At 35.1% G+C, this 26,031-nt stretch overlaps 1 protein-coding gene and 1 long non-coding RNA gene across 2 annotated transcripts in view; both read left to right on the forward strand.

The window, feature by feature from the left end:
• Positions 1-18,258, forward strand: part of LOC129257751 (microtubule-associated protein 2-like) — a 33,732-nt gene extending 15,474 nt beyond the window's left edge. Inside the window, exons 6-15 of the mRNA XM_064096490.1 lie at positions 999-1,094; positions 4,023-4,115; positions 7,966-8,064; positions 9,006-9,101; positions 11,910-12,005; positions 12,521-12,616; positions 13,304-13,591; positions 14,035-14,130; positions 14,975-15,070; positions 16,192-18,258. Coding sequence (XP_063952560.1) covers positions 999-1,094; positions 4,023-4,115; positions 7,966-8,064; positions 9,006-9,101; positions 11,910-12,005; positions 12,521-12,616; positions 13,304-13,591; positions 14,035-14,130; positions 14,975-15,070; positions 16,192-16,254 — 1,119 coding nt within the window. The 3' untranslated portion in view covers positions 16,255-18,258. The remainder of the gene's footprint in view (positions 1-998; positions 1,095-4,022; positions 4,116-7,965; positions 8,065-9,005; positions 9,102-11,909; positions 12,006-12,520; positions 12,617-13,303; positions 13,592-14,034; positions 14,131-14,974; positions 15,071-16,191) is intronic.
• A 5,686-nt stretch (positions 18,259-23,944) lies between these two features.
• LOC135153538 (uncharacterized) lies at positions 23,945-25,253 on the forward strand. The gene is made up of 2 exons (XR_010292950.1): positions 23,945-24,116; positions 24,308-25,253. It is a non-coding gene; the product is annotated as an uncharacterized LOC135153538 (long non-coding RNA).
• The last annotated feature ends 778 nt before the right edge of the window (positions 25,254-26,031 follow it).

The following is a 26,031-nucleotide window of genomic DNA, read 5'->3' on the forward strand; positions in this document are numbered from 1 at the left end:
AACACCATCTTAATTTCATCCCATACACTTATGTGTACTATTTAGGCGTCTATAAGACGCCTATTTACAAAATCGGGGTTTGCCTTGTAGTTTTAGCTTTTCATTCTCAATAATGGTTGTTTTCAGGGTTTATTAGTTCTAATACATGCACTTTACTCATGTTTCATCTTGGTTTGAGAATTTTTTAAATCGGCTGCTCACAAAGTTAAACAATACCTTTAAGGGACATGATGCAAGATCATCATCTTGTACTCGTGAACAATGTAGGATTTACTTTTTGTACAATGGCCTTTGTTTTTTGGGAACACCTATACCCATTTTCACATGATGGTCAAAACTTTTAAGTGCTCTCCCTGTCTCCCAGTCTTGTGATGCTCCTTGACTGGTGTTTCATCCCACCGCTGCCACCAGTTGTAGGGTGTCAAAGATAATCAGTCAATTAGATAAATACTGTGATTTACCGTTTATTCCAGAATAGTATCTAACTAGACCAGAAACAGAGCTCTGATCATCCCCAAAGTTTGGATGCCCAGACTCATTCCCTTTGGTACCAAATGACAAGCAATTTTTTTTCTTCAAAGTTTTCACCCATCCCTTGATGGTTCTATAAATCATGAAACTTACAGCTATAATTTATTGGATATTAAGTAAACTTTATGTTATTCTCTTGGTATTGTCAAGTATTTCATTGCTCTTAACATTCAAAATTGATAGCAGACAACATAGTGAGTGCTTTTTAATATTGATAAACATTTACCCCATTCCCGATATCAATAATTGTCCTCATTAAATATCAAAAGTATGTCAGTAAATTGACTTTGTATGGTCAGAAAAAAAACTGATGTAAATCCGATGCATGTACATCTGAGGTTATTTAGTAAGATATCTAATCCCTGCTTGTTGATGAATGATAGAAAGCTTGTTCAGAACTAAAATACTAAGCTTTGTGTGTGTTTCCCTATCGCTATACTTCCCGATAATCCTTGGGAACGACGTAGATCTTTGATGAGAAGGTTGACTTTAGAACTCGGGCCAACAGCCGAGTTGGTTCGCTGGATAATGCCCACCACTCTCCTGGGGGTGGGAACGTTCAGGTATTGCATGTCCTCATTAACATACTGAATGATTGACCATACCCATCAGTGCTACATATTGTGCATCAACCAACCAATTAATAATTACTCTTAAAAACTTGTTCAGGTGTCAATTGCTCTGAATTATGGTGATTAATGATACTTAACACCAAAGATAACCCTAATGTTTACCCTATGTCCAAAAACTAATGCCCGCCCTAAACCTTACCCTATAGCTTGAAAAGAAATCTTAGAGGGGATGGGGCATTCAACCTTCAATGCTGTACACTCCAATGATCACCTCCCCCCCCAAAAAAAAAAATATATATATATGCATAAATGGTAGCTTTTATTATATTTATATTGATTTGTTATACGCATGATGTATTTAAGGTGCCCATAGCACAAAAGATATGATTCTGGAGCTGTAAAAGCAACAATGAATTAAAAAAGGGGGTTGGGGATCCCTCCCCCCAGATGCTAGTCCTAGAACCCTTTGATTATACTTGTTATATTTCATAGGAGATACATTCCATCAGAGGCAATGTTCACAACGATGTATTATAAAATGTTGGTATAGTGACAATTTGAACAATACATAAGTATTTAGGGATATATCAATAACCAATGGATGCATGTGTGTCCCCCCTGTAAACCAAAGCTTAGAGCAATTGTCACCAATGCAAGTTTTGGAGTAACCTTACTAACACAGAACTTTAACTGGTATGTAAACCACCTATAGTTTCTAAATTAATTTTTAAAAATGTGTTGAAATTGATAAGATGATTTGTATCTTTCTTGATTGGTTAACAAGACTAATAATGTTAATTTAGTGGTCTTTTGAGCCAACAATTTTTAAAGTGAAATCAACCATCAGGTTTTGTTAAATCCTAGATTTCATTCCATATGAAACTGATTCAGTAAAAAGAAATAAATAAACATGAGAAGTAAGTAGGAACATCTTCTATTTCCCACAGAGTTTTTGTAAGATTTTCTTCAAGTTTTGTTTTAATCTCCAAACATTGTACCTGCCAGTTCCCCACCAATAATAAGATAATTTCTATAGTTTGACATTTTGAAGTTGGACATTTGGAGATATTTAGAGAAACTCAAGAAAATATTAATTGTATTAAAGTATCAATTAAAATATTCTTAAAATGAAAATTGTAGTTAATTTCTTTTAAGATAGAAATGATCTGAGCATTATTAGGTAAATTTTTCTTTACAAGATAAATTATTGAACTTCAACTTTTTTTATGTATATGTATCATTTGATTGTATTTAAAGTAAAAGCAAAACAAAATACATATTTGAAAACTAAGTAAGTTATGTAGCTAGCATCTTTCGTAAATAAATCCACAAGATAGTATGAAAAGGTATAACATGTGAATTGGGGCATGAAGCATCCTGGATTAACAGATCGATTTTTAACAATCAGGAAAAGAATGATAAAATAAAGAATAGACATGTTTGAATATTATTTCACAGAGTGAGCAAGCATGAATATACTAGTGCGCATGCGATTTTCAATGTATAAGCTGTAATGTAACATGAACAAAATTTTTGTCAGCAACATGTTAGTTCAATGGAATGCGAAATTCTAAATCTCATCATATATACAATAACATTATTTCAATAATGTCCTATGAGAAAATATGTTTTCTTAAGTATTTGCTACAGTTTTGTTAAAGCATTTGGATCATATATTTTTGACTGATGATTTATTTTTTTGATAGATAAAGAGATAAAGTTAGAAAAACAGATAAATGAATAAACAACATCACACTAGGAACATTTTCTCAACTCCTGATCTTCTATTTTCTTATGTTCCATGTCACTAGTCCAATATCGTTTCTTGTTTGTGACTTGGTAGTGTGGATCGAGTTGAAAGTTTGTTCAATATCTAATTACCTTAATTGTTTCAAGTGTTGTTATGTCTATATTGTAAAATATTTTGTTTGCCAGTATTGAGTCAATGGACATATACATGTTGACTATAATGTTGTTAGAACAGTTGAATTAAATTCATGAAACAATTCCTTTAATTCTTATTTGCGCAATCAAAGAACATATTGCACGTGTGATTCAACAAATATATTTGAAATAAAATGATACATTAAATGTCTAACAAGAGGAACTAAATTAAAATATACAATGTAAGATGATACAAGTAGTTTATAGAAATAAATGCACTGAAATTGGACCAAGTATTGAATATTTATGATGTTGAAATTAATTTATAAAAAAGCCAAAATCAAATTGATTAGAATAGTGTATATATCAAAATCTAATTTAAATTATTAAAATTAATTATGTTAAAATAATTGAAAATGTTAGGATTGAGATTGTTTGAAGTTAAGCTATGCATGTATGGATGGATTAGGTAGTTCATGTTCTATGTGTATTGTTGCATGAAATATACCTATTTTTGTGCATTGTGAATTCCTATTGAGCAGATATCATGCTAGTAATCATAAAGTTTCTTTTGGTTTGAGGAAAAGGATGTATGATTATGAATGTAATTACCTTTCTAATGGGTTTCAAATTTGTCATATGCTACTTCTACAACAAAAGAATATATTGTGGAAAATGATTACAGCATCTGTCATCATGGGTAATTGTTTCCTTCATTTTTTTCATTATTTATTTTTTTATAAACACTCACTAAAAATATGGCAATAACATTTTTATTTACATTAAAAGTATGCCTGTGTAAGCAACATGTAATCAGTGAATGTTGGATGATTGCATTATACAGCAAATGATATCCAAGGCTTATAAATACTTTCATAACATGTCATGATCGAGAGGGCCGGTCTTATTTCAATTGATGTAAAAGTGTAATGGTAGAAAAAAATCAACAAATTAAGGAGATGAATAAATCCTGATGCAATGTTTCGCTTCTACCTTTCTGGTCTTTGGTTCTGACCGTACCCGATTTCTTTTCAGATCCTCCATGACCCAGTCACATTCTCCAAATCTGCCAGTAGAGTTGGTTCCTTAGAGAATACCCATCACTCACCCCATGGGGGTAAAGTCAAGGTGAACATTAATACTTACATCAAATCAAAGAACGTGTCTCAATTTCAAATTGTATTTTGCATCAAGTTGATTCTTTTGGATAATATGAAATGTTAACCCATTTTTTAATCAATTAAATGCAAATTTGCAGTGCATTCTACTAACACATGCTTTAGGTAAAAAGGGTAACAAACCTTGACTGACTCGAGGGTAGTGCCGACAAAAGTGCCTCTCATTTTATCATCATCGTAACTTGGGCAGACTATTTTACATTCAAATATGAAGAATATTGTTCAAAATATCTAAGTAGTGTTTATTCCCATTTAGGACGGTAAGTTTTAATTTAGTGCATGCAATTAGGTCATTAGCAAGTGACAATTATGATAGGTTGTAAACCTCTTTGTTAGTTGCATATTAAATCACCCCTTGCTGATGTGCTTAACTACCAGGCTGCCTTCAATTATCAAAACTTGCTCCCTTCTTAAAAGCAATCTCATTTTCAGAGCCTTAGCTTTTTGATCCTCAAGCAAGAAATGAGTAAGTGCAAAAAAAGCTCTGAACATAGTAACAAAATTCCTTCTTTGATTTACAAAATGATTTGCATATACCTAGTATGGAACATCAAGACTTACACATCTACTCTACTGTCAACTCATCACTGTCAAGATTTCTCAACTCTTCTGCTTCAAGATATGCACTTCTTGCCTGGTTTACAGTTCGTTTTAGAAAAGGATTTGACCTGATCTCTTGAAAGATACTTTTCACTCTTAGCTATCTGTTTTGCCTTTCACTGTTTCATTTCTTTCATTCCTCAACTGTCCTTTTCAGAACAAACCATATGGTGAATTGTAACCATCTTCTACCATCATACAAATCTTCAAAGATCATACTTAGTATGTATTTAACATCTGTATGGCTACGTTTGATCAGATATTGTCTGAGGTCTTGCATGTGTCTCCCTCTCGTCTCGGCCTTCTCTATTCTCGCCTCTATCATGTTGTGTGTCCGTGACTTTGGCTGCGGTTGAGCAGGCTGTGGTACCTCACAATTCTTCCTTTTTTTACCACTAATCATCGTGGGCCACTTTCACCTCTTTGATATGTCAATCATTTTCAGTTTGGGCTGAACTATGACAGACCACTTTATGTCTGGAATTTGTGATCCCCAGCTTTTTTTTCCTCTTCTGCACCAATGGTGCATTACAAGATTGAAAAAGTTCAAGAAAAAAAAATGAAGTTTTGTTCGAGCTAAAAGAAGCCAGGATCCTGAAGAAGAGAAAAGTCCCACAATCAAGCATAAGTCCTTTGATCAAATGCAAATTTGTATTTGATTTGCATTTAAATGCACTTCAGCTTTCTTGCAATGCCAATCACTCTTGATTTGCTCAAAATCTTCTGTAGGATTTTAAAAATGTAAGCCTTTCTTTCACACTATTCTGCCCTTGTTTGTCCATAATTTGTCCTCCATATCCACCATCCCTATCTTCCATCTTGCTGTCTCTATCATCATTCATGCAGCATGAGATTTACATTGGATCTCACTGGATTCATTCAATGACATGGGTTATATATCCCACTGCTGCCACCACCCATGAAAAAATAAAAAACATTGGACAATATTTGGATAAAGTGACCTTTCTGTATTCAGAACCATGGCTGAAGTAATATTCTATCATTCTTCCTTAAGAGTTATTGATCAAACCATTTGAATTCGCATTTTAAGTGCAGTGCTGATTGATGGAATGGTTAAGACAGGAAGAGTGTGAAACTAGCATTGTGTATCAGGTCACGCACTGCTCTGAACCAGAGGGTTTGATGAGCGCACTTGTATCTCAGGTTGATACTCAACCCATATGGTTTTCAGTGCTTCTTGTGAAGCTCCACAAGGGTGTCTTTCATATGACTCAAAGTATCTTGCCTTTACCAAGTACCCCTGAGGACAGTACCTTGTAATGTCTTTCATCTCAATCTCCAGTCAAGTACTACTGACATTTTCCTCTGCAAAGGTGTCTATGAAGAACTCTAACTATCTTGTCTTTTGACTTTACAAGTGCAGATAAACTTGCTTACACAGTTATAATCCAAACTATCACATTTTGGTTGCTACCTCTCCTTTTCCTTTCTGGTGCACTGTCTGTATTAGTCCATGGTATTATCATCATATGGATCACCAATACATCAATGATATGGCTATTCAGTTTAGGTTCGTGTAGTAGCATTGTGCACAAATTGTCTTCCAGAGATATAAGTTGGGCCCTGAGTGGCAAATGATGGCTCCAACCTTCAATGGGAAAAGGAAGTCTGATCAATATTATCATAATGAACAGTTGTGTCATCTTGCTTCATCAGCAAGCCAGATGCTATTTGCTCTATCTCCTGATCGCCATTTAAAAAAATGGCCTGACATCATAACTCACATTCCTGAATCTGTGCCTCATGTCTGTTTACTTTCCCGGATGCAGTCACTCAATCAGAGAATTTCAGTCATCTCACAACCTTGGATTTTTAGATGTTGCTTTCCCGATGGTTATTCTTTCAAAAAATTCTGATAAAGCACTGATGGAGGACTCTCTTGTAGTAGATTATCAAAGGAACTGATTTTCTGTGATGCCTCTTCATGTTGTATCATTTCTTTGGTGTTACAACAGGCATGCCACAAACTCTCACCCGGGGGGTCACTCTCCACATGGCCTGCTACGCACCGAGTCCAGAAAAAGCGTCGAAAAGGTTCCCGTTTCAGGCACTCGGGCGGCGTCGACGCCGTTTAGGGTTGCAAATTTGATTATGAAAATTACGCCATTTAGGGGTGCAAATTTGGGCAAATTTAAGGAGACCCGGGAGCAGACATAAACACCATGAAAGGCGATTAAGGGATACAAAATAAACCTCCCACACGCCGGCGCGGCCAGCGCAGCACTTAGAGCATGGACCTATGATGAGAGTTACCCCCTTACAGTTCTAGATAGTCTCTTACACCTGGCTCTATACTAGGCAGCACGCGTTACCCACACGCCCACAACATTAATTGATTTTTATGTTTACGCCACTTAGGGTATCAAATTAGGGGATTTCCCTGTTCACGCCACTTAAGGTGTCTTTTCTCAGTGGTTACGCCGTTTAGGGTTGCAAATTTAGATAATGTAGTTACGCCGTTTAGGGTGCATTTCTGAGGTTGTCGGCCATGGGTGGGTAGCAGTCCATGTGGAGAGTGACCCCCCGGGAACTCTCACTCCTTTATCTGTGATAAGTGGAATTAGCAAAGAGGCAATTATGTATTCATAAAGTAGATAACGATCTCTATAGGGAAACATATGTCGATCTACTTGAAATACATACTTACCACTTAGTTGCCCCCTTTTGAACCACAGTTTCTCAACACTGTATACTCACCGAAAAGCAAAGAAGGAATTGATAGATTGGATCACGCGCTAGCAGATCAGGATAACACGGGGACCTATGTCTACTATGGATGGTCAGGGTGTGTAGGTAGTAAGCAATATCAGCAAGGTGAATATGCATCAGATGAAGAGGTAAATAGCTAAAGGAAATGGCAAAAACTGTCCATTCAATAGGCATCTTTAAGTCGCTGCATGAAAAAAAAACTCACTTTTGAAAGCATCTGCCTCAAAAGATGCTCTTGCAAAGTATGCGGAAGCTTGGAAACAAGTTTCCTTTGCTTACTTATACGGCAATCAAGTATCCTGCACATCTATCCAAGACTTTCCTCATTCTGTGTTCCCATTTGGATGTCTGAATTGAAATTGCTCCTGTCACAGTTCAATATTGCATGCTTGGTTTCAATGTATCAGTTTTATATTGTACTGTTCTCTGTTTTCTTTCCTGTACAATGTTGTTTTTTTTGTTTGATCAAGATTCTGCATGATCCTGTTGCTTTTCCCAAGTCGTCTGTATCCAGTAAAATTGGATCCCTGGACAATGCCCAGCATTCCCCTGGAGGGGGTAACGTCAAGGTGACCTATTAGGGCCTCTTTTATTCTATTAAAATACAGAAGTTTCGGTCCACCTAAACGTATTTGTATTTTTACAAGTAAAGCGAAATTTCAATTTAATTCATTTTAATAGCAACAATATTTTAGTGAATAGAAATATGGAAACAAAGATTTTACTGGTTAAGCAAGTCCACCCTAGCAAATAGCTTGAATAAAAAAAGCAAACAAGCATAACATTTAAAATCTAATAGAAATTGAATAAAAATTTGATATACTTAAAGTTTCACTTATTTCCACCAAACAGTGATTTGTTGATTTCAATGATAATAATCCAATTTTATCACATATCTCAGAAGTTTAATCATATTTTTTCTATAAACATAACATACTCTTCAAAGGAATTAATATTTGATATACTTTTCAATATTTTTTTCTTCTGACATACATGTAAATGTTGCATGTATTTTATTTCATCTGATGTGAATGTGATGTTAACACAAGTAATATCTGTTTAATTTGTCTTATTTGTCTAAGTATTCTATTTGTGTCTGTCCCCCAAAGTATTGTTTGTTATTCCTGTTTGACATTTGTTTGCTGTTCTTGTTTCTGATAAAAAAATATGTAACAAATTTAATCAAATTACAATAATCTGAATGACACAATTCTCTTGTGAAAAAACAAAACATATTCTTGCAAGTGCCTCCATTCTATCAAATTTAATAATAAAATTTTGTTCTTAAGAAATACAAGTATGACCCACAAAAAGTAGTTATCAATACATTGATTAGTACATCTACAAACTTTAATTCAATGATTGTAGGCTATCATTTTCTTCAAATCCATAACCCTTTCTTTCTCTCTTGTTTTATTCCATTATTATGTTTATTTTCTTATTCCAATTTCCTCCTTGCTTCCACTAAAACAAATATAAACTGTATCGTTCGTCGCCGTCCACCCCAAAGATTGCGAGTTCTTCCGTGGATTTCAGCAAAAAGGCAAAAAGTAAAATAGGATCTCTGGATAATGCACACCATTCTCCTAAGGGTGGAAATGTAAAGGTACGCATCGATATAGTAGAAGTAGTAATGCTAGTGGTAGATAGATATTCTACAGTATTACTTAGCTTGCTGTATTGCTATTTCATAGATCCTAAGTGATAGTTCTCTTCAATTTCAACTATTGAATATCTTCTAAATACTATCCTTTAGAAGAAACAAACTTATAAAAATATTGTATGCTCTTTATAGTTCTTCTTTTGCGGCAATTACCTGTAACTGTTGAGAGTTTTTAAACACTTTTTAACAGACTGCAAGAGATAATAGGCCTATATGCATTAGTTGTGCATTTTGAACAGAACTACCTATAGAGAAGCTTGACTTACATTATTTATGTATAGGCATATTGCATTAAAGTAATTGTTTGGTAATGTGATGCAGTGAAAAGCAAACACTGCTAACACAGAAGCATATACATGACAAAAAAACACTCGAGACTTAATCATTTCATTGTAGCATTTCGCATTAGACTGTAGTTAAAAATTCAAATAGATTTCCTTCTCTGTCACATATGAATTAGTGAACAAATATTGTACATATTCTATTTACAAATATCTATATAGTTTTCATCCTTCACAAGTTTTGCCCCCAAAATATTAGCATACATGTAATCTTTTTATGTTATACAAAAATACTGTGACACTTCAACCATTTGAATGTTTTCTGAGTTTGTGACTAATAAGCATTTGATGTTTGTGTAGAAATAATTCAGTGTTCAAATTCTCTAGCGGTATGTGGGTAACAATGCCTTATTTCTAATTTCTATTTGTTATTGGAATTGCCCAATGACAAATGTTGTTCAGTGTGTTTTTCTGGTAAAAAGAAAAACGATCCCTTTATAAATATTTCTTCCATGTCACTTGACAGGAAGGATAAGTCCCAAGCCATCTTTCTGAAAATCATGTCAATAATAAATGAGAGAATTACTAAATGTTATCAACTCGCAGGTGTGACGGAAGGAGAAGCTTTAGAAGATGCCGTTCAAATATTCTTTGGTTTTATTATTCATTTAATTCTTTCTAGCAGGAATTTGCCACCATTCAAAGAAATATTTTCATTCATCAATGAACTATCAACTAAAGCAAAAGAAAGAGAGACCAAACAGTCTATAAAATTTCAAAAAAAAAAGAGTTCAATTGACTGGACATAAAATTTAATGATATATGACTAATAAAACTTAAAGGCTTAAATGGATTCAGTTGGTCTTTTGAACCAATGTTTCACAAAATTCATTATCAGAATGTAATATATCATTTTCTACTTCTGAGAAAGGAAAAATTGTTCTGTATAATAGGCTGGTTGAACTCTGCTTTATTTTTGTTTTCCTTGATTCTACGGGCAATGATATATGTGCAGACTTTGAATCAGTCGTCTGACTTTGACAACAATGCGAAAAAGCAAAATTGGATCCCTTGACAAGACAACACACACACCTGGCAGAGGGAATATGAAGTATTATATAATACCTGTCCATCGATCATCATCTGAAATTTTAAATTTACTTCCTTTTTTTTCAGTTTCATGAATTTTACTGTTTCTATTTCTCCACTTAGCTGCAGAATTATGATACATTCTTATTCTTCTGACTGCAATAAGGGAAAAGAGGATGTATGAATAATTCCAAGTTCCAAGTTATTTTTTCAAAATTTCGGTGAGGGAGTGAAAGTTGTGTTTATTGCCCCAAAATTACATTTAGAATCTTTTTGTCATTGAAAAATGAAAATATTTTGGGGAAAAGTGTTAACTTAGTTTACCACATCTTAAAGAATACCAAACTGCATAAAAATATGCAATGCAAACATAAAACTATGGAAAGATATAAACCTATGATGATCATTGTTTATTTTTCATTATCCTCAGTTCTGAAGTCACTCTTTCTATGTTTTTACCCTTCTTTACTTTTCTCTACCCTAGGAATTTATTTCTTACCTATTTCTAGAATTTATTAGTTTGATTTTCGATTTTTTCTGCAATTTTTCACACACTTAAAATCCAGATTTTGAATCAGTCGAAAGACTTTTCAAAGTCAGCAAAAAGCAAAATTGGATCTCTTGATCATGTGACACATTCGCCAGGCGGAGGAAATGTGAAGGTATTACTTTGCATCCGACGACTCAACAAACACTATTCAATTTCTCTCTCTTTTTCTCAAGCCCAATGCATAAAATGATATTTGACTACTATCTGACTTGAGGAAAATTTACAATAATGATTTATGCAAACATGGAAAGATGTACATATATATTGATTATTTAAGGATCTGAATAGTCATATGATCAAGGAAATGAAAATTCAAAGCAATTAATGAACCAAGATTGAGAATACTGTGACTTCAACTGTAATTTATATTTCAAGATCAGATAGTACAATAATATGGTTGGTGTGATTTTGGCCTAAAATTATCGACCAAACCATAATTTCTTTCATGTTTGTTCTATTTGTATATTTTTACCCTTTTTTCCTTCATTCAAATTTAAAACGAAGAGGACGCACAACTAGATTTGGCAATGACAGTTTCCTTTCCCATCGGTTCACTTGCACAAAAATAAGATTTGACAGGAATTGTCTTTTTTGCAAAGTTTTAATCAATCAAATGTGTGAAAGTTCTCGATGGATTTTTTATTTACTGTGGAAATCATTTCAATCAATTCATGCTGGGGAAAGACATAGACGTCATTGTCCAATTCTGTTATTATCCTCGGTCTAAATTATCCGTTTTCATCCCTTATGGTTCCCTGAAAACATTTTTCCGAGTTTTGTTCATTTCTTATTTTCTTTTTTCCTTTAATTTGTCATTCTTCGTGATTCCAGATTTTGAATCAGTCGTCAGACTTCTCAAAGTCGGCTAAAAGTAAAGTAGGATCTCTTGATAATGCAACACACACGCCTGGTGGAGGAAATGTGAAGGTATTTCTTACATCCAGCAACACACCGATGAATGCTTTAATTGCTCCCATTCTCTAGATTTGACTCATTTTGTAGTTGCGACACTTTTGTTTTCTTTCCTTCTACCTTTTACTTGGTATATATTTCTAAGAGGATGCATGAATTGATCTAACAGTGACAGCTTCTACAAATTTATACTTTAAAAAAAAAAATTCTTGATTGACGGGCAGGGAGGGGGTTCATTCTTGAACGGTATCAGTAAATGGACAAATTAAGAATGAAAGGAGAAAATGGGCCAAAGGAAATCTTTCACAGATCAAACTCATCTGAGAAGGATCAAAGAAAAATGAAATTCCTCTAAAAAAAGATAAATGAAAGAGATGATTTTCATTGTTGAATACTTCATTATCCTCAAATGACAAGGTGTACTTTCCTTTCCTCCCCCTTTCTTTTATATTCACAGCTTGTTTCATTTCTAAAATGTTTTCAATCTTAATCAAGATTACCCTGCATTTGTTTATTCAATTTAATTTTAGATTCTGAATCAATCCACGGACTACTCAAAGACGGTGAAAAGCAAAATAGGGTCGCTTGACAATGCAACGCATTCCCCAGGAGGAGGAAAAGTAAAGGTAGTTACGTCTTGATCAACAACTAAACTTTCAAACCTTTTGTTTCTTTTCCCATTCAAGAAATGCAACAAAGTTCCACCGTTTCTTCTTTCACTCATATAGATAAATTTTGAATTTATTTTCCAGCTGCAGTTTTCACAGGACTTGCAGCAGTTATAGATACCCACCATTTTGATTTTTATTCATTTCAAGACATTTAAAGTTTCTCCATTTTTCAAAACTGGTGCACAAAAAGAATATACTAATTCACAGATATTATTCTTAAGTTTTGGTGTTTCCTAGAATATTTCCAATCTTTCAAATTTGCAATTCCTATTAGGGATTATTAAGAAACAAAGCGCTTTTGTGTTGTGTAAATTGAATTTGTGTAATGCAATTCATAAAGCTTTTGCTGAGTGAAGCGAGAAACCAGAAAGAGAATGTATTATACTGTCAAAAAGACTTATAACAAACTACTATAGTTTTGGAAAGAAAATATTGATCAATATTAATATTTTTATGAATTGCTAGTTGATATGGGCACTCAAAGTTATTTTTGTATCATATTTTTAATGTAACCCCTAAAATTGTCAGTGCTTATATCCCAAAATACCAGTCTAGACTGGTAACGGTGTCAACGAGAGAGTTAGAATTCACATTGATCATTGTTTCCTTTTGCATGTTCATTGAATAAAAAAATATGAACAGATTGAAAACAAGAAGGTAGACTTCAGCAAGAAGGTGACCTCAAAGATCGGTTCCTTGAACAATGCCACGCATAAACCAGGAGGAGGAAACGTAAAGATTGAAAAAAAGAAGTTGGATTTCAAAGAGAAAGCAGCCTCAAAGATTGGCTCAAAGGATAACATCAAACACCAGGCCGGTGGTGGACAGGTCAAGATTGAGAACAAGAAACTGGACTTCAAGGAGAAGGCAGCATCGAAGGTTGGCTCAAAGGATAACATTGAACATAAACCAGGAGGGGGTCAAGTAAAGGTAAGCCACAAATCAGGAAGAAACTTTTCAAATTATTATTCAGATTTTGACTGAGAAACTTCAAAACTTATGAATCAAATTCTGAAATTACTCAAGTTTAATGGACTCGCCTTTTTTGGAAGGGCCCCTGACAAGTTCAAAATGAAAAACTTTGTTCAAACCACAACAAACTCTATGCCAAAAATGCAGTCGAGTGAAGATAAGCCTCCTTGGTACAAGAGTTTTGACAAGTTTAGTGAAAGATGTTTATTTTGATTCTGTTTTCGTAGACATATCCTTGTCTACCATTTGAAGGGTTAAGGGATGAAAGGTTTGTTTACATCAGTCACAAAGCAGTATTCTACCTTTGGACGTGAATGTATATCTCAATGTTTTCCTGAGGAAACAAATGAATATCTATACAATGATACTAGTCAATGTTGTCTTGTGATTTATTTCCTTAGATACAAGAAGAAAAACTTGAATTTAAATCGAAGGCATCAAGTAAGGTTGGTTCCCTTGACAACGCCAGTCATAAACCAGGGGGAGGTGAAGTACAGGTGAGTGTACTGAAATTCATTGGGTGATATTCAGCTATATATGCAGAAAACTATTAAGTCTTATTTTGTCAGAAGTACAATTTATCTTGCCAAGGCAATTATGTAATGAACTTTTGTTCAAACAAAAAGAGAATCATATGGAGATTTTCATTGCAAATGACCTGGTGAAAAATATTATAATTGTAATGCAAAAGGCCTTATGATACTCAATACCACATTCAAGAAAAATGCACCAACTCCATCATCATTATCAACATCACCATCGTAGTCATCACCCATCATCATCATCATCCCCATCATCATCATCACCACCACCATCATTATCATCATCGTCATCATCATCATTATCATCACCACCACCATCATCATCATCATGACATTATCATCATCATCACCACCATTACCACCACCATCATCATCACCACCACCACCATCATCATCATCATCATCATCACCACCACCATCACCACCATCATCACCACCACCATCACCATCCTCACCATCATCATCATCATCACCACCATCATCACCACCATCATCATCACCATCCTTCTCTTCCTCCTCCTACATATACTCATCATCACATTTAGTAATCTGTCAAGCTCATATCAGGTTTATAGTGATCTAAAAAGATTCTGCATCCAGTGTCTCTCCAAAATAATACCTGTTTAGCATCGATCTTCTATATCCTGTAGCTCTTCTTTCCACGATGAACTTGTCAAGAAAGCATTCACAATAATCTTCTTTTAAAGTATGCATGCACACCTTGCACACCTTGTTGACAACTGAAATCACTTGCCAATCCCTGTCATCTCATGTTTGTTGTTATTTCCTTCTCGTGCAGATTCTTGATGAGAAAGTAGATTTCAGTGCAACCGCTCAAAGTAAAGTTGGTTCTCTGGACAATGCAGACCATCAGCCTACCGGGGGAGATGTCAAGGTACAAATGAAATGCCACAGTCACTCTGTGGGTCGTGTGGTCCAGTGGTTAGAGCATTGGATCATATAATCGCAAGGTTGTGAGTTCTAATCCCAACTCTGCCATTGTCTCCACTTTGATAAAAAGGCCCGAGAGTGATATCTGTCGTCTATAACGTCAGCCACTATGACTGATTAACCTAGACGTAAAATGTTTCATAGGTAATTGGTTATATACCAGCTTGGCGTTTACCAGCAAAATGCTGTCCTGCCGAGTTCCTACGAGCATGACGAGAGTTACCACAAACAGAAAAACAGAAACTCTGACTAAAGCTATTACATGACATACCATCATTCAGTTTGCAGTTGTTGATTTTGTTGATTTCGTTGGGGTGACCGTATCATTACAGAATACATCCTGCTTAAATCGCTCTTTTGAACTTTATAAGGATCTGAATGATGAAGTGTACACTGATGGCAAGCTAATAACCTTCAATATACAACTGATGCAGCTTACACAGCTTTCTAGCTGATATTCACTTTAGAAACGGTCAACTTCAGAAAATGTTGAAAATGGGCTTTATGAGACTACTCATCAGTATTTGCCACATTTTGTTTTGGGGCTCAATATCTATTTATAAAAATTCCTGAATATGGCAGACACAGAAATAGAAGAGAGAATTTTTTTCATTTGTTGTGTTCTGTTAATAACTATATATCTCTAATCAGAAGGTTAAAAACCGTATTTCAATGTATAAAGATTACCTTTATTTCAATTTCCCGGCAATCTCGATATTTTAGTGACATTATTTCATCTGACAAGGCATGAAATCAGATATTATTTAAATAGAAATATATGTACCCAACCGAGCCACAAGAAATATACTGGCCTAGCTAAAATGATGTGCTCTTTTACAGGAAAAATTTAATTCAAAGGTATTTTAATAGGGCTGTCAAAACCTTTCCACTTCTCTTCTGTCTCCTTTCTTTGTCAAATTAATTCTCTCCAATCACTGCCAACTGTAATTTGATATATGTTTGAAAATGATATTCTCTTCAGAAGTTCAATTGATGAACCTAATTGATATAGTAATTCACTTATCCCCAATCATTTTATTCTCTTCATTCTTTATTCCTTGACAGATTTTTGATGAAAAGCCTACATTCCAGCACGTCTCTCCTCGAACAGATGATGGCATTCATTAAGATCAAAGCCAGTCCTCATGTACTCCTCCTGCAATCCCATGACTGTGACTTCCCTGAATGGTAACCCATTCTCCAGTGTTAAATGAAAGAATCCCTCATGGGTTAGTGGAACAGAATCCCTGTAGACATGGTGAGCTACACACCAGTCTTCTGATGATTGGAACAGGCGGTTATTTCAGTAATGACATACAGGGTTGCAGAAGATCTTACATTGGAACCATTCAAGATTCACAGATCTGGTCGATCACCTGGATTGCACCAGAGTTTCAGACCAGAAGGTCGTGTGTGTATTGACCATTCGGATGTAAACTCCTTGACCACTCACTCGGTCATTAACTCATTGACTACTGCATTCTCTGGTTAATTTCAGTTGTCAGTCGGTAGGCAACAGATTAATTTGTACATCGTTCAAATCAAAACTCGTTTTAAGAAACAATTAAAATCATTCATTCTGCCAAACTTGCCAAGTGATTGAAGCAATGTTTGAATTCCAGTGGGGCCATTTTCCGGGATAGCATCTCATGAAGCTTTTTGTTCAGGATTTTCATGGATCAGTCTAATGAAATCCTTGACTGTAAGACACCAAGATCGTCATTATTGTCAAAGTGCATCATGATGCGCTCTCCTGGTCATTCACAGAATTCAGTGTGGATGTGAAAAATTAACTCGTCCATGCTTGGTCCGCTGGTAACTGCATTCTTTACTTTTCCTTAAGAATTTCCCATCTGCTGAGGTGTGGTACGTGATCATCGACCAATTCGTGACCATGTTCTTGTAGCAAAAGTTTTGTTGCTACTGGTGTCTTGATCACACACATCCATAATCCTCTCAATTTTGAAATTATGTTCATTTAAATTTGTAATTACGAGACATGATTTTAATAAAATACATTTATCTATCTATACGTCTGTCTATCTCATTTCTGTGAGTTTATCAACAGATTAACTTGAGATTATTTCTAATGCACCTGTACTGTTTTTCAAATGTAATTTTTTAAAGTGTAAGATGAACGTCCGGGTTTTATTCTTTCAACTCATAGATGAATACGAAGGTCTGTGGAAAGACTCTCCATAGGATGTTTGCAGTCATTTGATAAGAGTTTGTAAAGAGTTAGTGAGCCATGAAACAAACCATAGTACCAGCTGCTTTCAATCATGATGCAGTCACAATTTCATGTAAATCTTTGCTTAAAGCCATGTCCAGGGGACTGTAACACAAAAGCTTAGCAATCAGAACGTTTTTATACGATTGATTGCATCGACTACTGTGTACAACAAATTTGAAAATCATTTTACAATCGATCACTAACCTTTGTGTTACGGGACCACGGGGTTCAACATCAGTATTTCAGCTGTTTTTCCAACCATTGCTATCCCTTAGACGGGATGACAAGGGCTTTGTAATTCAGGTCATTCATTATTCATCAAGATATCTACAATGTCTTTGTGGGTGACATGCTGTGCTGCACTCGGCCACTAATGTGGTCTGGCTCCTGGTGGAATTTATTCAAACATAAGCCCCAAACTATGAAAAAAATGTTGAATATTACATTGAGTCGACACTGGCCATTGTCAAGTTGTCTTTTTAGGATTAAGCAGCATAAACACTGGTGATTCTTGGATTTCATATTCCCTTCTTCTTGATTGCATGGCATCACATTGTAGTTTACAGGAGTCAATAGGGATTCCAGGACTTTGATGATACGTCTTAGGTTCTTGCTCTTGGAGAGTGTTAGATTATCCTTGTATTTTTGCTCAACAACATCCGAAGAATCTCGCTCAGCAAGTGAGAACTGTATTGTCTCATGTCAAAGGATGTCTTAAAGTTGTCGAAAATTGAAGAACCATGCTCCACCGTTTTCCTTTTTTTTTCTGAGATTCGGAACAAAGAATTCCAAATATATCGTGGAACTTAAATCTAAGACCATACTGCTCTTCTCTCTCTTCAATTTCCAACAAAGACTACATAGGTGTTCCTTATCATTATCTGGACATTACATATTACCTGGACATTACATATTACAAAACATTACTCGTTTCTTGAATGCACTTTATGTTGCTAAGTGGACTCAGAAACTCCTTGTTTCCATTGATAAATGAAAAAATAGAAAACTGGACTGATGAGGGTCTTTCAGCTGCATGAAGGTTTTACATGAAATTGTTGACTGGCATTCAGGTGACTCTCTCAAGCCATTCAAAAGGGAGTTTCATGTACATAAATATGTTTCATTTTGAATGTTTGTGGATATATCATGTGAAAGTGTATGTATACTTCTGTGTAAATATGAGAAATTAAATCAAAGATGAAGCTTGATAATGCTATGATTGTGTTCACACTTTAGATGCATTGAAGGTAAAATGATAATGCAGGTTTGAGCTTGTAATGAGTTAGATGCAAGAGGGGAAAATCGTGGGAAAATTGCAATAAAGATTTGATTTTGAAATAAAAACAACCATATTCAGCGCTTATTGTGGTATTCTTTAAAATTTTTAATGAAATCTCATTTTAAACTAACTTCTAAATGCTCAGAAACAGTGTAGAGAAATGTTATTTTAATGTAATTAATCACAGTAATGATTCTATCTGATGTATTAAATTATTTATAATCACAAGATATCTGTCAACTTTTTACTGTGTTTGCACCTTTTAGCAGACTTTTTGAAGCATGATATGCCATGATAAGCTTAGAATGTTATTGTGATCATGTATATCAATCTCCCTAACCTGTATGTCATCTATATGAACATGTATAATTTAAGGATGTTGAGTTTTTCATTTTGCAAAATTGTGCTTGAATCAAACTAAAAAGAATACACAGTTTCCCTTCTGTGAGCACCATCCTCATGGAAATCGTGCTTGTAAACAATTACAATAACTCGTAGAATTGTGTTTTCAAATTTAAAATCATGTTCCTATATTCTATTGAAATTTTAGATTATCATATATGTGTTAATGATATTGTGTATTTATTGAAAAAATTCTTTTCTTAAAAGCTTAAAATGAACGACTACACCATGATTAAGTAAAATTTCTTCAATGTTTTGCTTGAAATAGATTATTTATTACTTCTCCTGCTTTACAAAACAAATTACAAGCACATTTAAATGTTCATTAACTTCCTACATCACACTTATACTCATTCATATATGGAAATATATTCCTGATTTTAAATTGTGATCTAATATTTACTGATTTTGGAAATAACATATTGCAATCCATTTATGTAGCTAGATTTTTATTCAGCTTGGATCGCGATACTTCTTTGTTCTACTTCACACCATCTTTTATAACAAATGTAATTCTTATAAATGCATGATATGAATAAAGTCAATCTAATTGCCATAGATACATTAATAGAAAGTGGTTGGTAGTATGTATTGCACAAGTTGTATCTTTTATGCTACAGATGTCTATGGTGAAAAAAGACGAGTTGAAAATAAAAAGAAAAAAATCTTGGAAAATCTCACATTGCTGAATAATGAATAAACTTACACTGCCATATATTTTAACCTATTTTAAATGGATCATATTCATGTAGCAAAGAAGAACATTCTGACAAAAAAAAGTACAAGTTTCTCTAATTCTAATAACTGTATTATTGTTGTATTTGTAAGGTTTTATCCTGTATATTCTTTTCAATGTGGTTTAACTACTATCTAAGTACAACTAATTCATTTTTGCTTACATACATTTTGTAGACTTGCAAGCCTGAAAACAACATATTTCATTTTAAAAAAAGGTTTAATGTGTTCTTTTCAAACATACATTCCTGAATAACAATGTGCCATTTTCTGTTGCATAGTCAGAATTATTTAAAGGCCAGAATTTTACCAATGTTTTATAACATTAAGTAGACATGCAGAAAAATGTCAGAAAATATAATTCGCAGCAAGTTCAATATCACAATTATTGCTGTCATGAAAATAAGGCCATATATAATTAGCACTAAGTAATGAATTTTAAAGAATGCTAATATAATTAGTCATTTATTATGCATGGAATTCAATTATTTATCAATATGAAAACTTTCCACAGAAGTAGAACATACTGCATGTACATGATAAGAGTACTTGTAATAGTCCTGTGCAAAAAAAAAAGGTTTAAAAAACGCTTTGATTGTCAGACAATAGCGTATTGCATAGCATTAATATCTTTGTAGATATGCACCTCTCTGGTATATTAAACTAGATTTATATGGCCTGATATATGTATGACCTGATAGATTCTGAACTCTTTATTATATATGCTAAATAGCAATGTACAAATTACAATGTTAAGAACAGTAGGGAAGCAAATTCATATCAGTATTTATTGGGCAAGAATACAAGATACTATTCAGTTGTTTGCGTCTTGCTCATTACGGAACATTAACTGCTCAGTTTGCTTTAGAGTTTGTTTTCAAGAAGCCTCTTGTTAATACCATCCTTCAAGTAACTGTTTTAAGCTATTGAAATAGTGGCATTGGCTTGGCCGAGAGCAATTTGCACTAGCATTTTTACGCAAGAACATTTGCTGCGCAACAAGGCTCTGATTTGATTTCAGTTAACTTACCCAGAATAAAAAGATACATGTCTTAAATATTAAAGTGGGGGCACTGTGGTCTTGTGGTTACAACTTTCGTCTTTCAATCAGAGGGGCGTGGGTTCGAATCCCAGGCATGGCATGTTTTCCGTCAGCAAGAAATTTACCCACATTGTGCTGCACTCGACCCAGGTGAGGTTAATGGGTAGCTGGTAGGATTTATACCTATATGGCCGCTCAGCTACAGCCGGGGTTATATGATATCAAGCGCAGTAGCTATATAAATGGACCATATTATCATTATTATAGTGTTGACAAAAAAGAGAGATTACTCCATATCAACCCTGTTTGTGCATTGCCATATTATATTTCTAATGAAAAGACAAAAGGAATTCATACGCAAGCTCAACCTGAACTACTCTCAATTTTGATGAAAAATGGTAGCAAACCTCAACTGTTAAAATCTAGAATGCTGTTGTCGTAGAATCTCTTACCAAGATCCAATTTGCACCCTGGCCCCAACGAATGTGGACAGAATATTGATTTCAATAAATCAATTATTTGGTAGAACTTCATTCAAATTGCAAAGAAGATTCGTATCTTAATCTGTATATTCAACTGCAAAGAGTGCTCAGTGTATACTGTACATCATTTGTTCCAGTGTTTATCTTTCACAAATGACATTCTGGGTTGCACAAATTCAAGCTTTATTGATTGATCGTAAGATTGATATTTACAATTGATTGTATGGTTTGGTCAATGCAATATATGATTAAAATATGTTCTAGGATCAATGCAAAGATTGACGTTACAGAGCCCAGGTGAACACTAAGAAGGTGTTCCACAAAGAGTTAAGGGTGACTTATAGTCAGTCCCAACTCCCAAGTGTGTAAACATACGATCTCATGACAGAATATGCTGTAGCACTCGTCCCATGGGCGTGATCTGACTAATGAGTGCATGCTTTACATACTAAATGCAATGTGACATCTTGAATGATTATCAAATTACACTCAACTCTTTGTGGAATACTCCTCAAGCTCCCTCTGTTATCAAATGTCATGACATCTATGAAGCACAAATCAATAATTTTGTAGTTTAGTGGAGCGGTTATGTGACAAAAAATGGCCAAGATGCTCGGATCTGGCAGAAAGTGTGAAATTTGGCATACAGGGGTATTTTTGGGCGCTGATTTCAAAAATTGCCGGCCCCAAGCGATTTGACCATCGGGTCGGCCGCCATTTTGAAATCCAAGATGGCCGCCATGAAATATCATTAAATGTCAATTTCTTGAGTTTTACATGACATGTGACACTGAAATTTGGCATATAGGGGTATTTTGAGGCACTGATTTCAAATATTGCCGCCCATCAGCAATTTGACCATTTGGTCGGCGGCAAAATGGCCGCTATCTTGAAATCCAAGATGGCCGCCATGATATATTATTGCAATCATTTTCTCGAGTTTTATATGAACTGCGGTATTGAAATTTGGCATATAGGCTTAATTTGGGGTGCTGATTTCAAATATTGCCGGCCCCAAGTGATTTGACCATCGGGTCGGCCGCCATTTTGAAATCCAAGATGGCCGCCATTTTGAAATCATTAATGTCATTTTCATGAGTTTTACATGACGTGTGACACTGAAATTTGGTATGTTGGGGTATATTTAGGCACTGATTTCAAATATTGCCGGCCCCCAGCAATTTGACCACTTGGTCAGTGGCTAAATGGCCGCCATTTTGAAATCCAAGATGGCCGCCATGAAAAATCATTAAATGTCATTTTCTTGAGTTTTACATGATATGTGACACTGAAATTTGGCATATAGGCTTAATTCGGGGTGCTGATTTCATATATTGCCGGCCTCAAGCGATTTGAACATCGGGTCAGCCGCCATTTGAAATCCAAGATGGCCGCCATGAAAAATCATTGAACTCATTTTCTTGAATTTTACATATGTACCCCTGAAATTTGTAGTATATCGGTATCTAGGTGAGTTCATTTAAAACATTGCTGGCTCCAAGCAATCTGACAATTGGTCGGCGGAAAAATGGCCCACATCTTGAATTCGAAGCTGGCTGCCTTAGAAATATTGCAATTATTTCGTTGAGTTTTATATGATCTGCGGTATTGCACTTTGACATATAGAAGTAGTGTGGGGAGCTTATTTCAAATATTGCTGGCCCTCAGCGATCTGATCTCCTGAGTCAGGGTTATACGGGCCAAAGATATTCATTCGAGCCAATTAACCCATTTAATTCTCAATTTTTAATTTTGATATTGCTGATTGACAAAAATGAATGAATATGATTGATAATCAAACACTGATTCTAGGGAGGGTAACTTTACTGAACTTCCTTTTTTCAAATTGGGAAGAAATATCGCCACTTTGGAACTATTTTTATACTGGCGGGAGAAGTATTGCCATTTTACTGTCTCAAGTGATGAATTTGATCCTGTCAGGTGTAGTCTTCATAAATGCCGATTTATTTTTAAAATGAGCTGGTCGAGGTACCCTTTTCTGGTCAGATATGGAATGTCAGACATATATCCTATCCACTGGACAGGTAGTAAACATTCAATTCTCGAATTTCATCCTTATTTTTTTAGAGCGTCTCTTTAACACACGAGTCTATGGGAAATAGTTTAGGCCCGTGATACCTCAGCTGCAAAATGGCAGCCATCTTGAAATCCAAGGTGGCTGCCATAAAAAAAAAATCATAAAAAAAAATAAAGTATCATAATTATAACGTAGGTATTATTTTGAAATCTTGGGGTATTGAAATTTCCCCCCCCCCCCCCAGTAATCTGTCCAATATATATACTGCAAAATGGCCACCATCTTGAAATCTAGAGAGGATCGACTGTCATGAAAATTCATTAAAATAATTTTCTTGAGTTTTAAATAAGTTGAGGCACTGCATTTTAAACATACAGGCAGGTTTTGGCCTGCTGGTTTTAGAATATTGCTGCCCCAGTGATTGATCCACCGGTTCAGCTGAAAATGACCGCCACTTTGACATCTAAGATGGCTACTACGAAATATCTTTCAAATTTTTTTCCTGAATTCTACATAACCTGCGACACTGTAAATTGGTATTATGAAGCAAAAACTTGTATTGTATGTTAATTTCAAATATGGATAGATAATGAACATATAACACATAACCAACCAAAAAATTACTTTTTTTCTTTCCAGGGCTCTTTTTGGAGAAACTTAAAAATTTTCCAGGGCTACTTTTTCATTTTCCAGGGCTCTTTTTCCACTTTCCAGGGCTACAATTTCTGGAGCTATTTCGCGGCTTTTTTGCGTTTGTGTGTGTGTGTATGTGTGTGTGTGTATATATATACACATGGTAGCTAGCATATACCAGGGAAGTATAACACTTCCCTGATTTGACCTTCGCATTGTTTCTTCAAGTGATTGTTTATGATTTTAGTGTTGTGATGATAGATTGATTTTGATGCTTGAACGATATCTGAGTTGATTCATGGACCTAATACAGACCTATTCAGATTAAATCATGGAGGTAGAACCTCCATGAATTAATCCAAGTTTGAATGTTTGATACTTGGTTGACGTGAGCTTTGCGTGTTTACTATTTAGTGTTATAGCCCATTTGCTAAATTAATCTAGAAAGATCTGTATTCGTGTCTAAAGACAATGTAAAAGAAAAAGAAAGTTCTGAATTTGTACAATTCTGAGGTAATTTATTTTATCATACAATATAGGTACCTGCAAATGTTATGAAGTTGAACAAATATCCTTCGTACATATTTGACTGAAAGTTATTAAATGACACTTTTTAAAAAAGACTTAAAATTATTCATACAAAATAATGATATAAGTCATAAAGGTCATTGAATTGTTAAGCGTTCGTATCAGTTACACAGATTCATGACAAAAAGGCCTACCAGAACCAAAACTGGCAATTTCCATCATCCATCATGAATGCCTAGCCTTGCACGGCCTCTAATTGAAATGAACTTATCCACGTCTTTGCAAATTTTACCTGACCTAATTTCTCCACACAGTGAGAGAGGCCATGTGGCAGCCAAACCAAAACAGAATGAAAAGGGCGGCAATCTCGTACCCCCCCCCCCCCCCACCACCACAAGAATATCAGATTTCCAAACATGTGCTTCTCAAGATTGTGCAATACATGACGGAGACAAAGAAAGTTATGTAAACAAATTGCCGAGGGTTGATGTCCCTGAATTAAGGGGCTAGTCTACGTTTTCAGTCACTTAAGAAAATGGCGAACTGGCCAAAGGTGAAATACATCATTGAAAAAAAAATGAATGTTTGGATTAAAATAACGAAGATTAAATGAAATATGACTGAAAAATATCCATAGTTGAATCTCTACTTTTATTACTGACAGAACAATAACATCATTTTTTTTATTAACTTCTTGCCAATATTCCAATAAGGCAAGACTCCCATTTAAGACTAGCAAGCAAACGTTATCAATGGGATTTTTGAATGAAAGAAAAAAAAAATCAAAGCGTGATTTTTTTTAAAGGGATAGACGAGACTCTTGTTTTGAACAGAGATATAAAAATATTTAAAAACAAACAAGAGGTGATAAACACTTCATTAAAATTATAATGAAGTTCGTAGTGAATTACAACTTGTAAAAGGAGAAATTAACAAGAATAATAGGGAAATAAAGTTTGGAAGAAAAGAAGGAATGAGGAGAGACAAGCTTTGGGGGGAAGGATCAAGATGGGTGGCTGCAGCTCGACATGGGGCTAGAGAGTGTACATAAATGGGAGGGGGGGAGCAATCATCTATCAAGTCGCCCAAAATCTTACACCTTCAAACTTCTCACACAATCCACACACAAATCCCAGTTCATGATACAATCACAAGTGTCGCTCAACACATGCGCACGTGGTCTCTACTGGCATTTTACAGTCACACACACAGAAATACACACTACACACAATGCACACGATGCATCCCCATACCACATGCAGTCACACTGAGCCTAAAGCACACAAGCAGAGAAACGTTCTGCTCGAGGTGTATGACTCCTCGGCTCCAAATTCTACATTTATTTTATCTCAGTGCTTGGAGTCGGCGCTGGGGCCGATTTTCGTCCATGAATGAGAGAGCATGGCAAAGACTAGAGTCCCTTTATCTCAGAACCGCCGCCGCTTGGTACTCGAGTCTCCAGAGATCAGGGTCGACTCCCCGACTCTGGCATTGAGAATCGGGTAGACTCGATTACCCGGCGCTGGCTCCCAA

The sequence above is a fragment of the Lytechinus pictus genome, chromosome 3 (genome assembly GCF_037042905.1).
Source record: "Lytechinus pictus isolate F3 Inbred chromosome 3, Lp3.0, whole genome shotgun sequence".
Classification (NCBI taxonomy): Eukaryota; Metazoa; Echinodermata; class Echinoidea; order Temnopleuroida; family Toxopneustidae; genus Lytechinus; species Lytechinus pictus.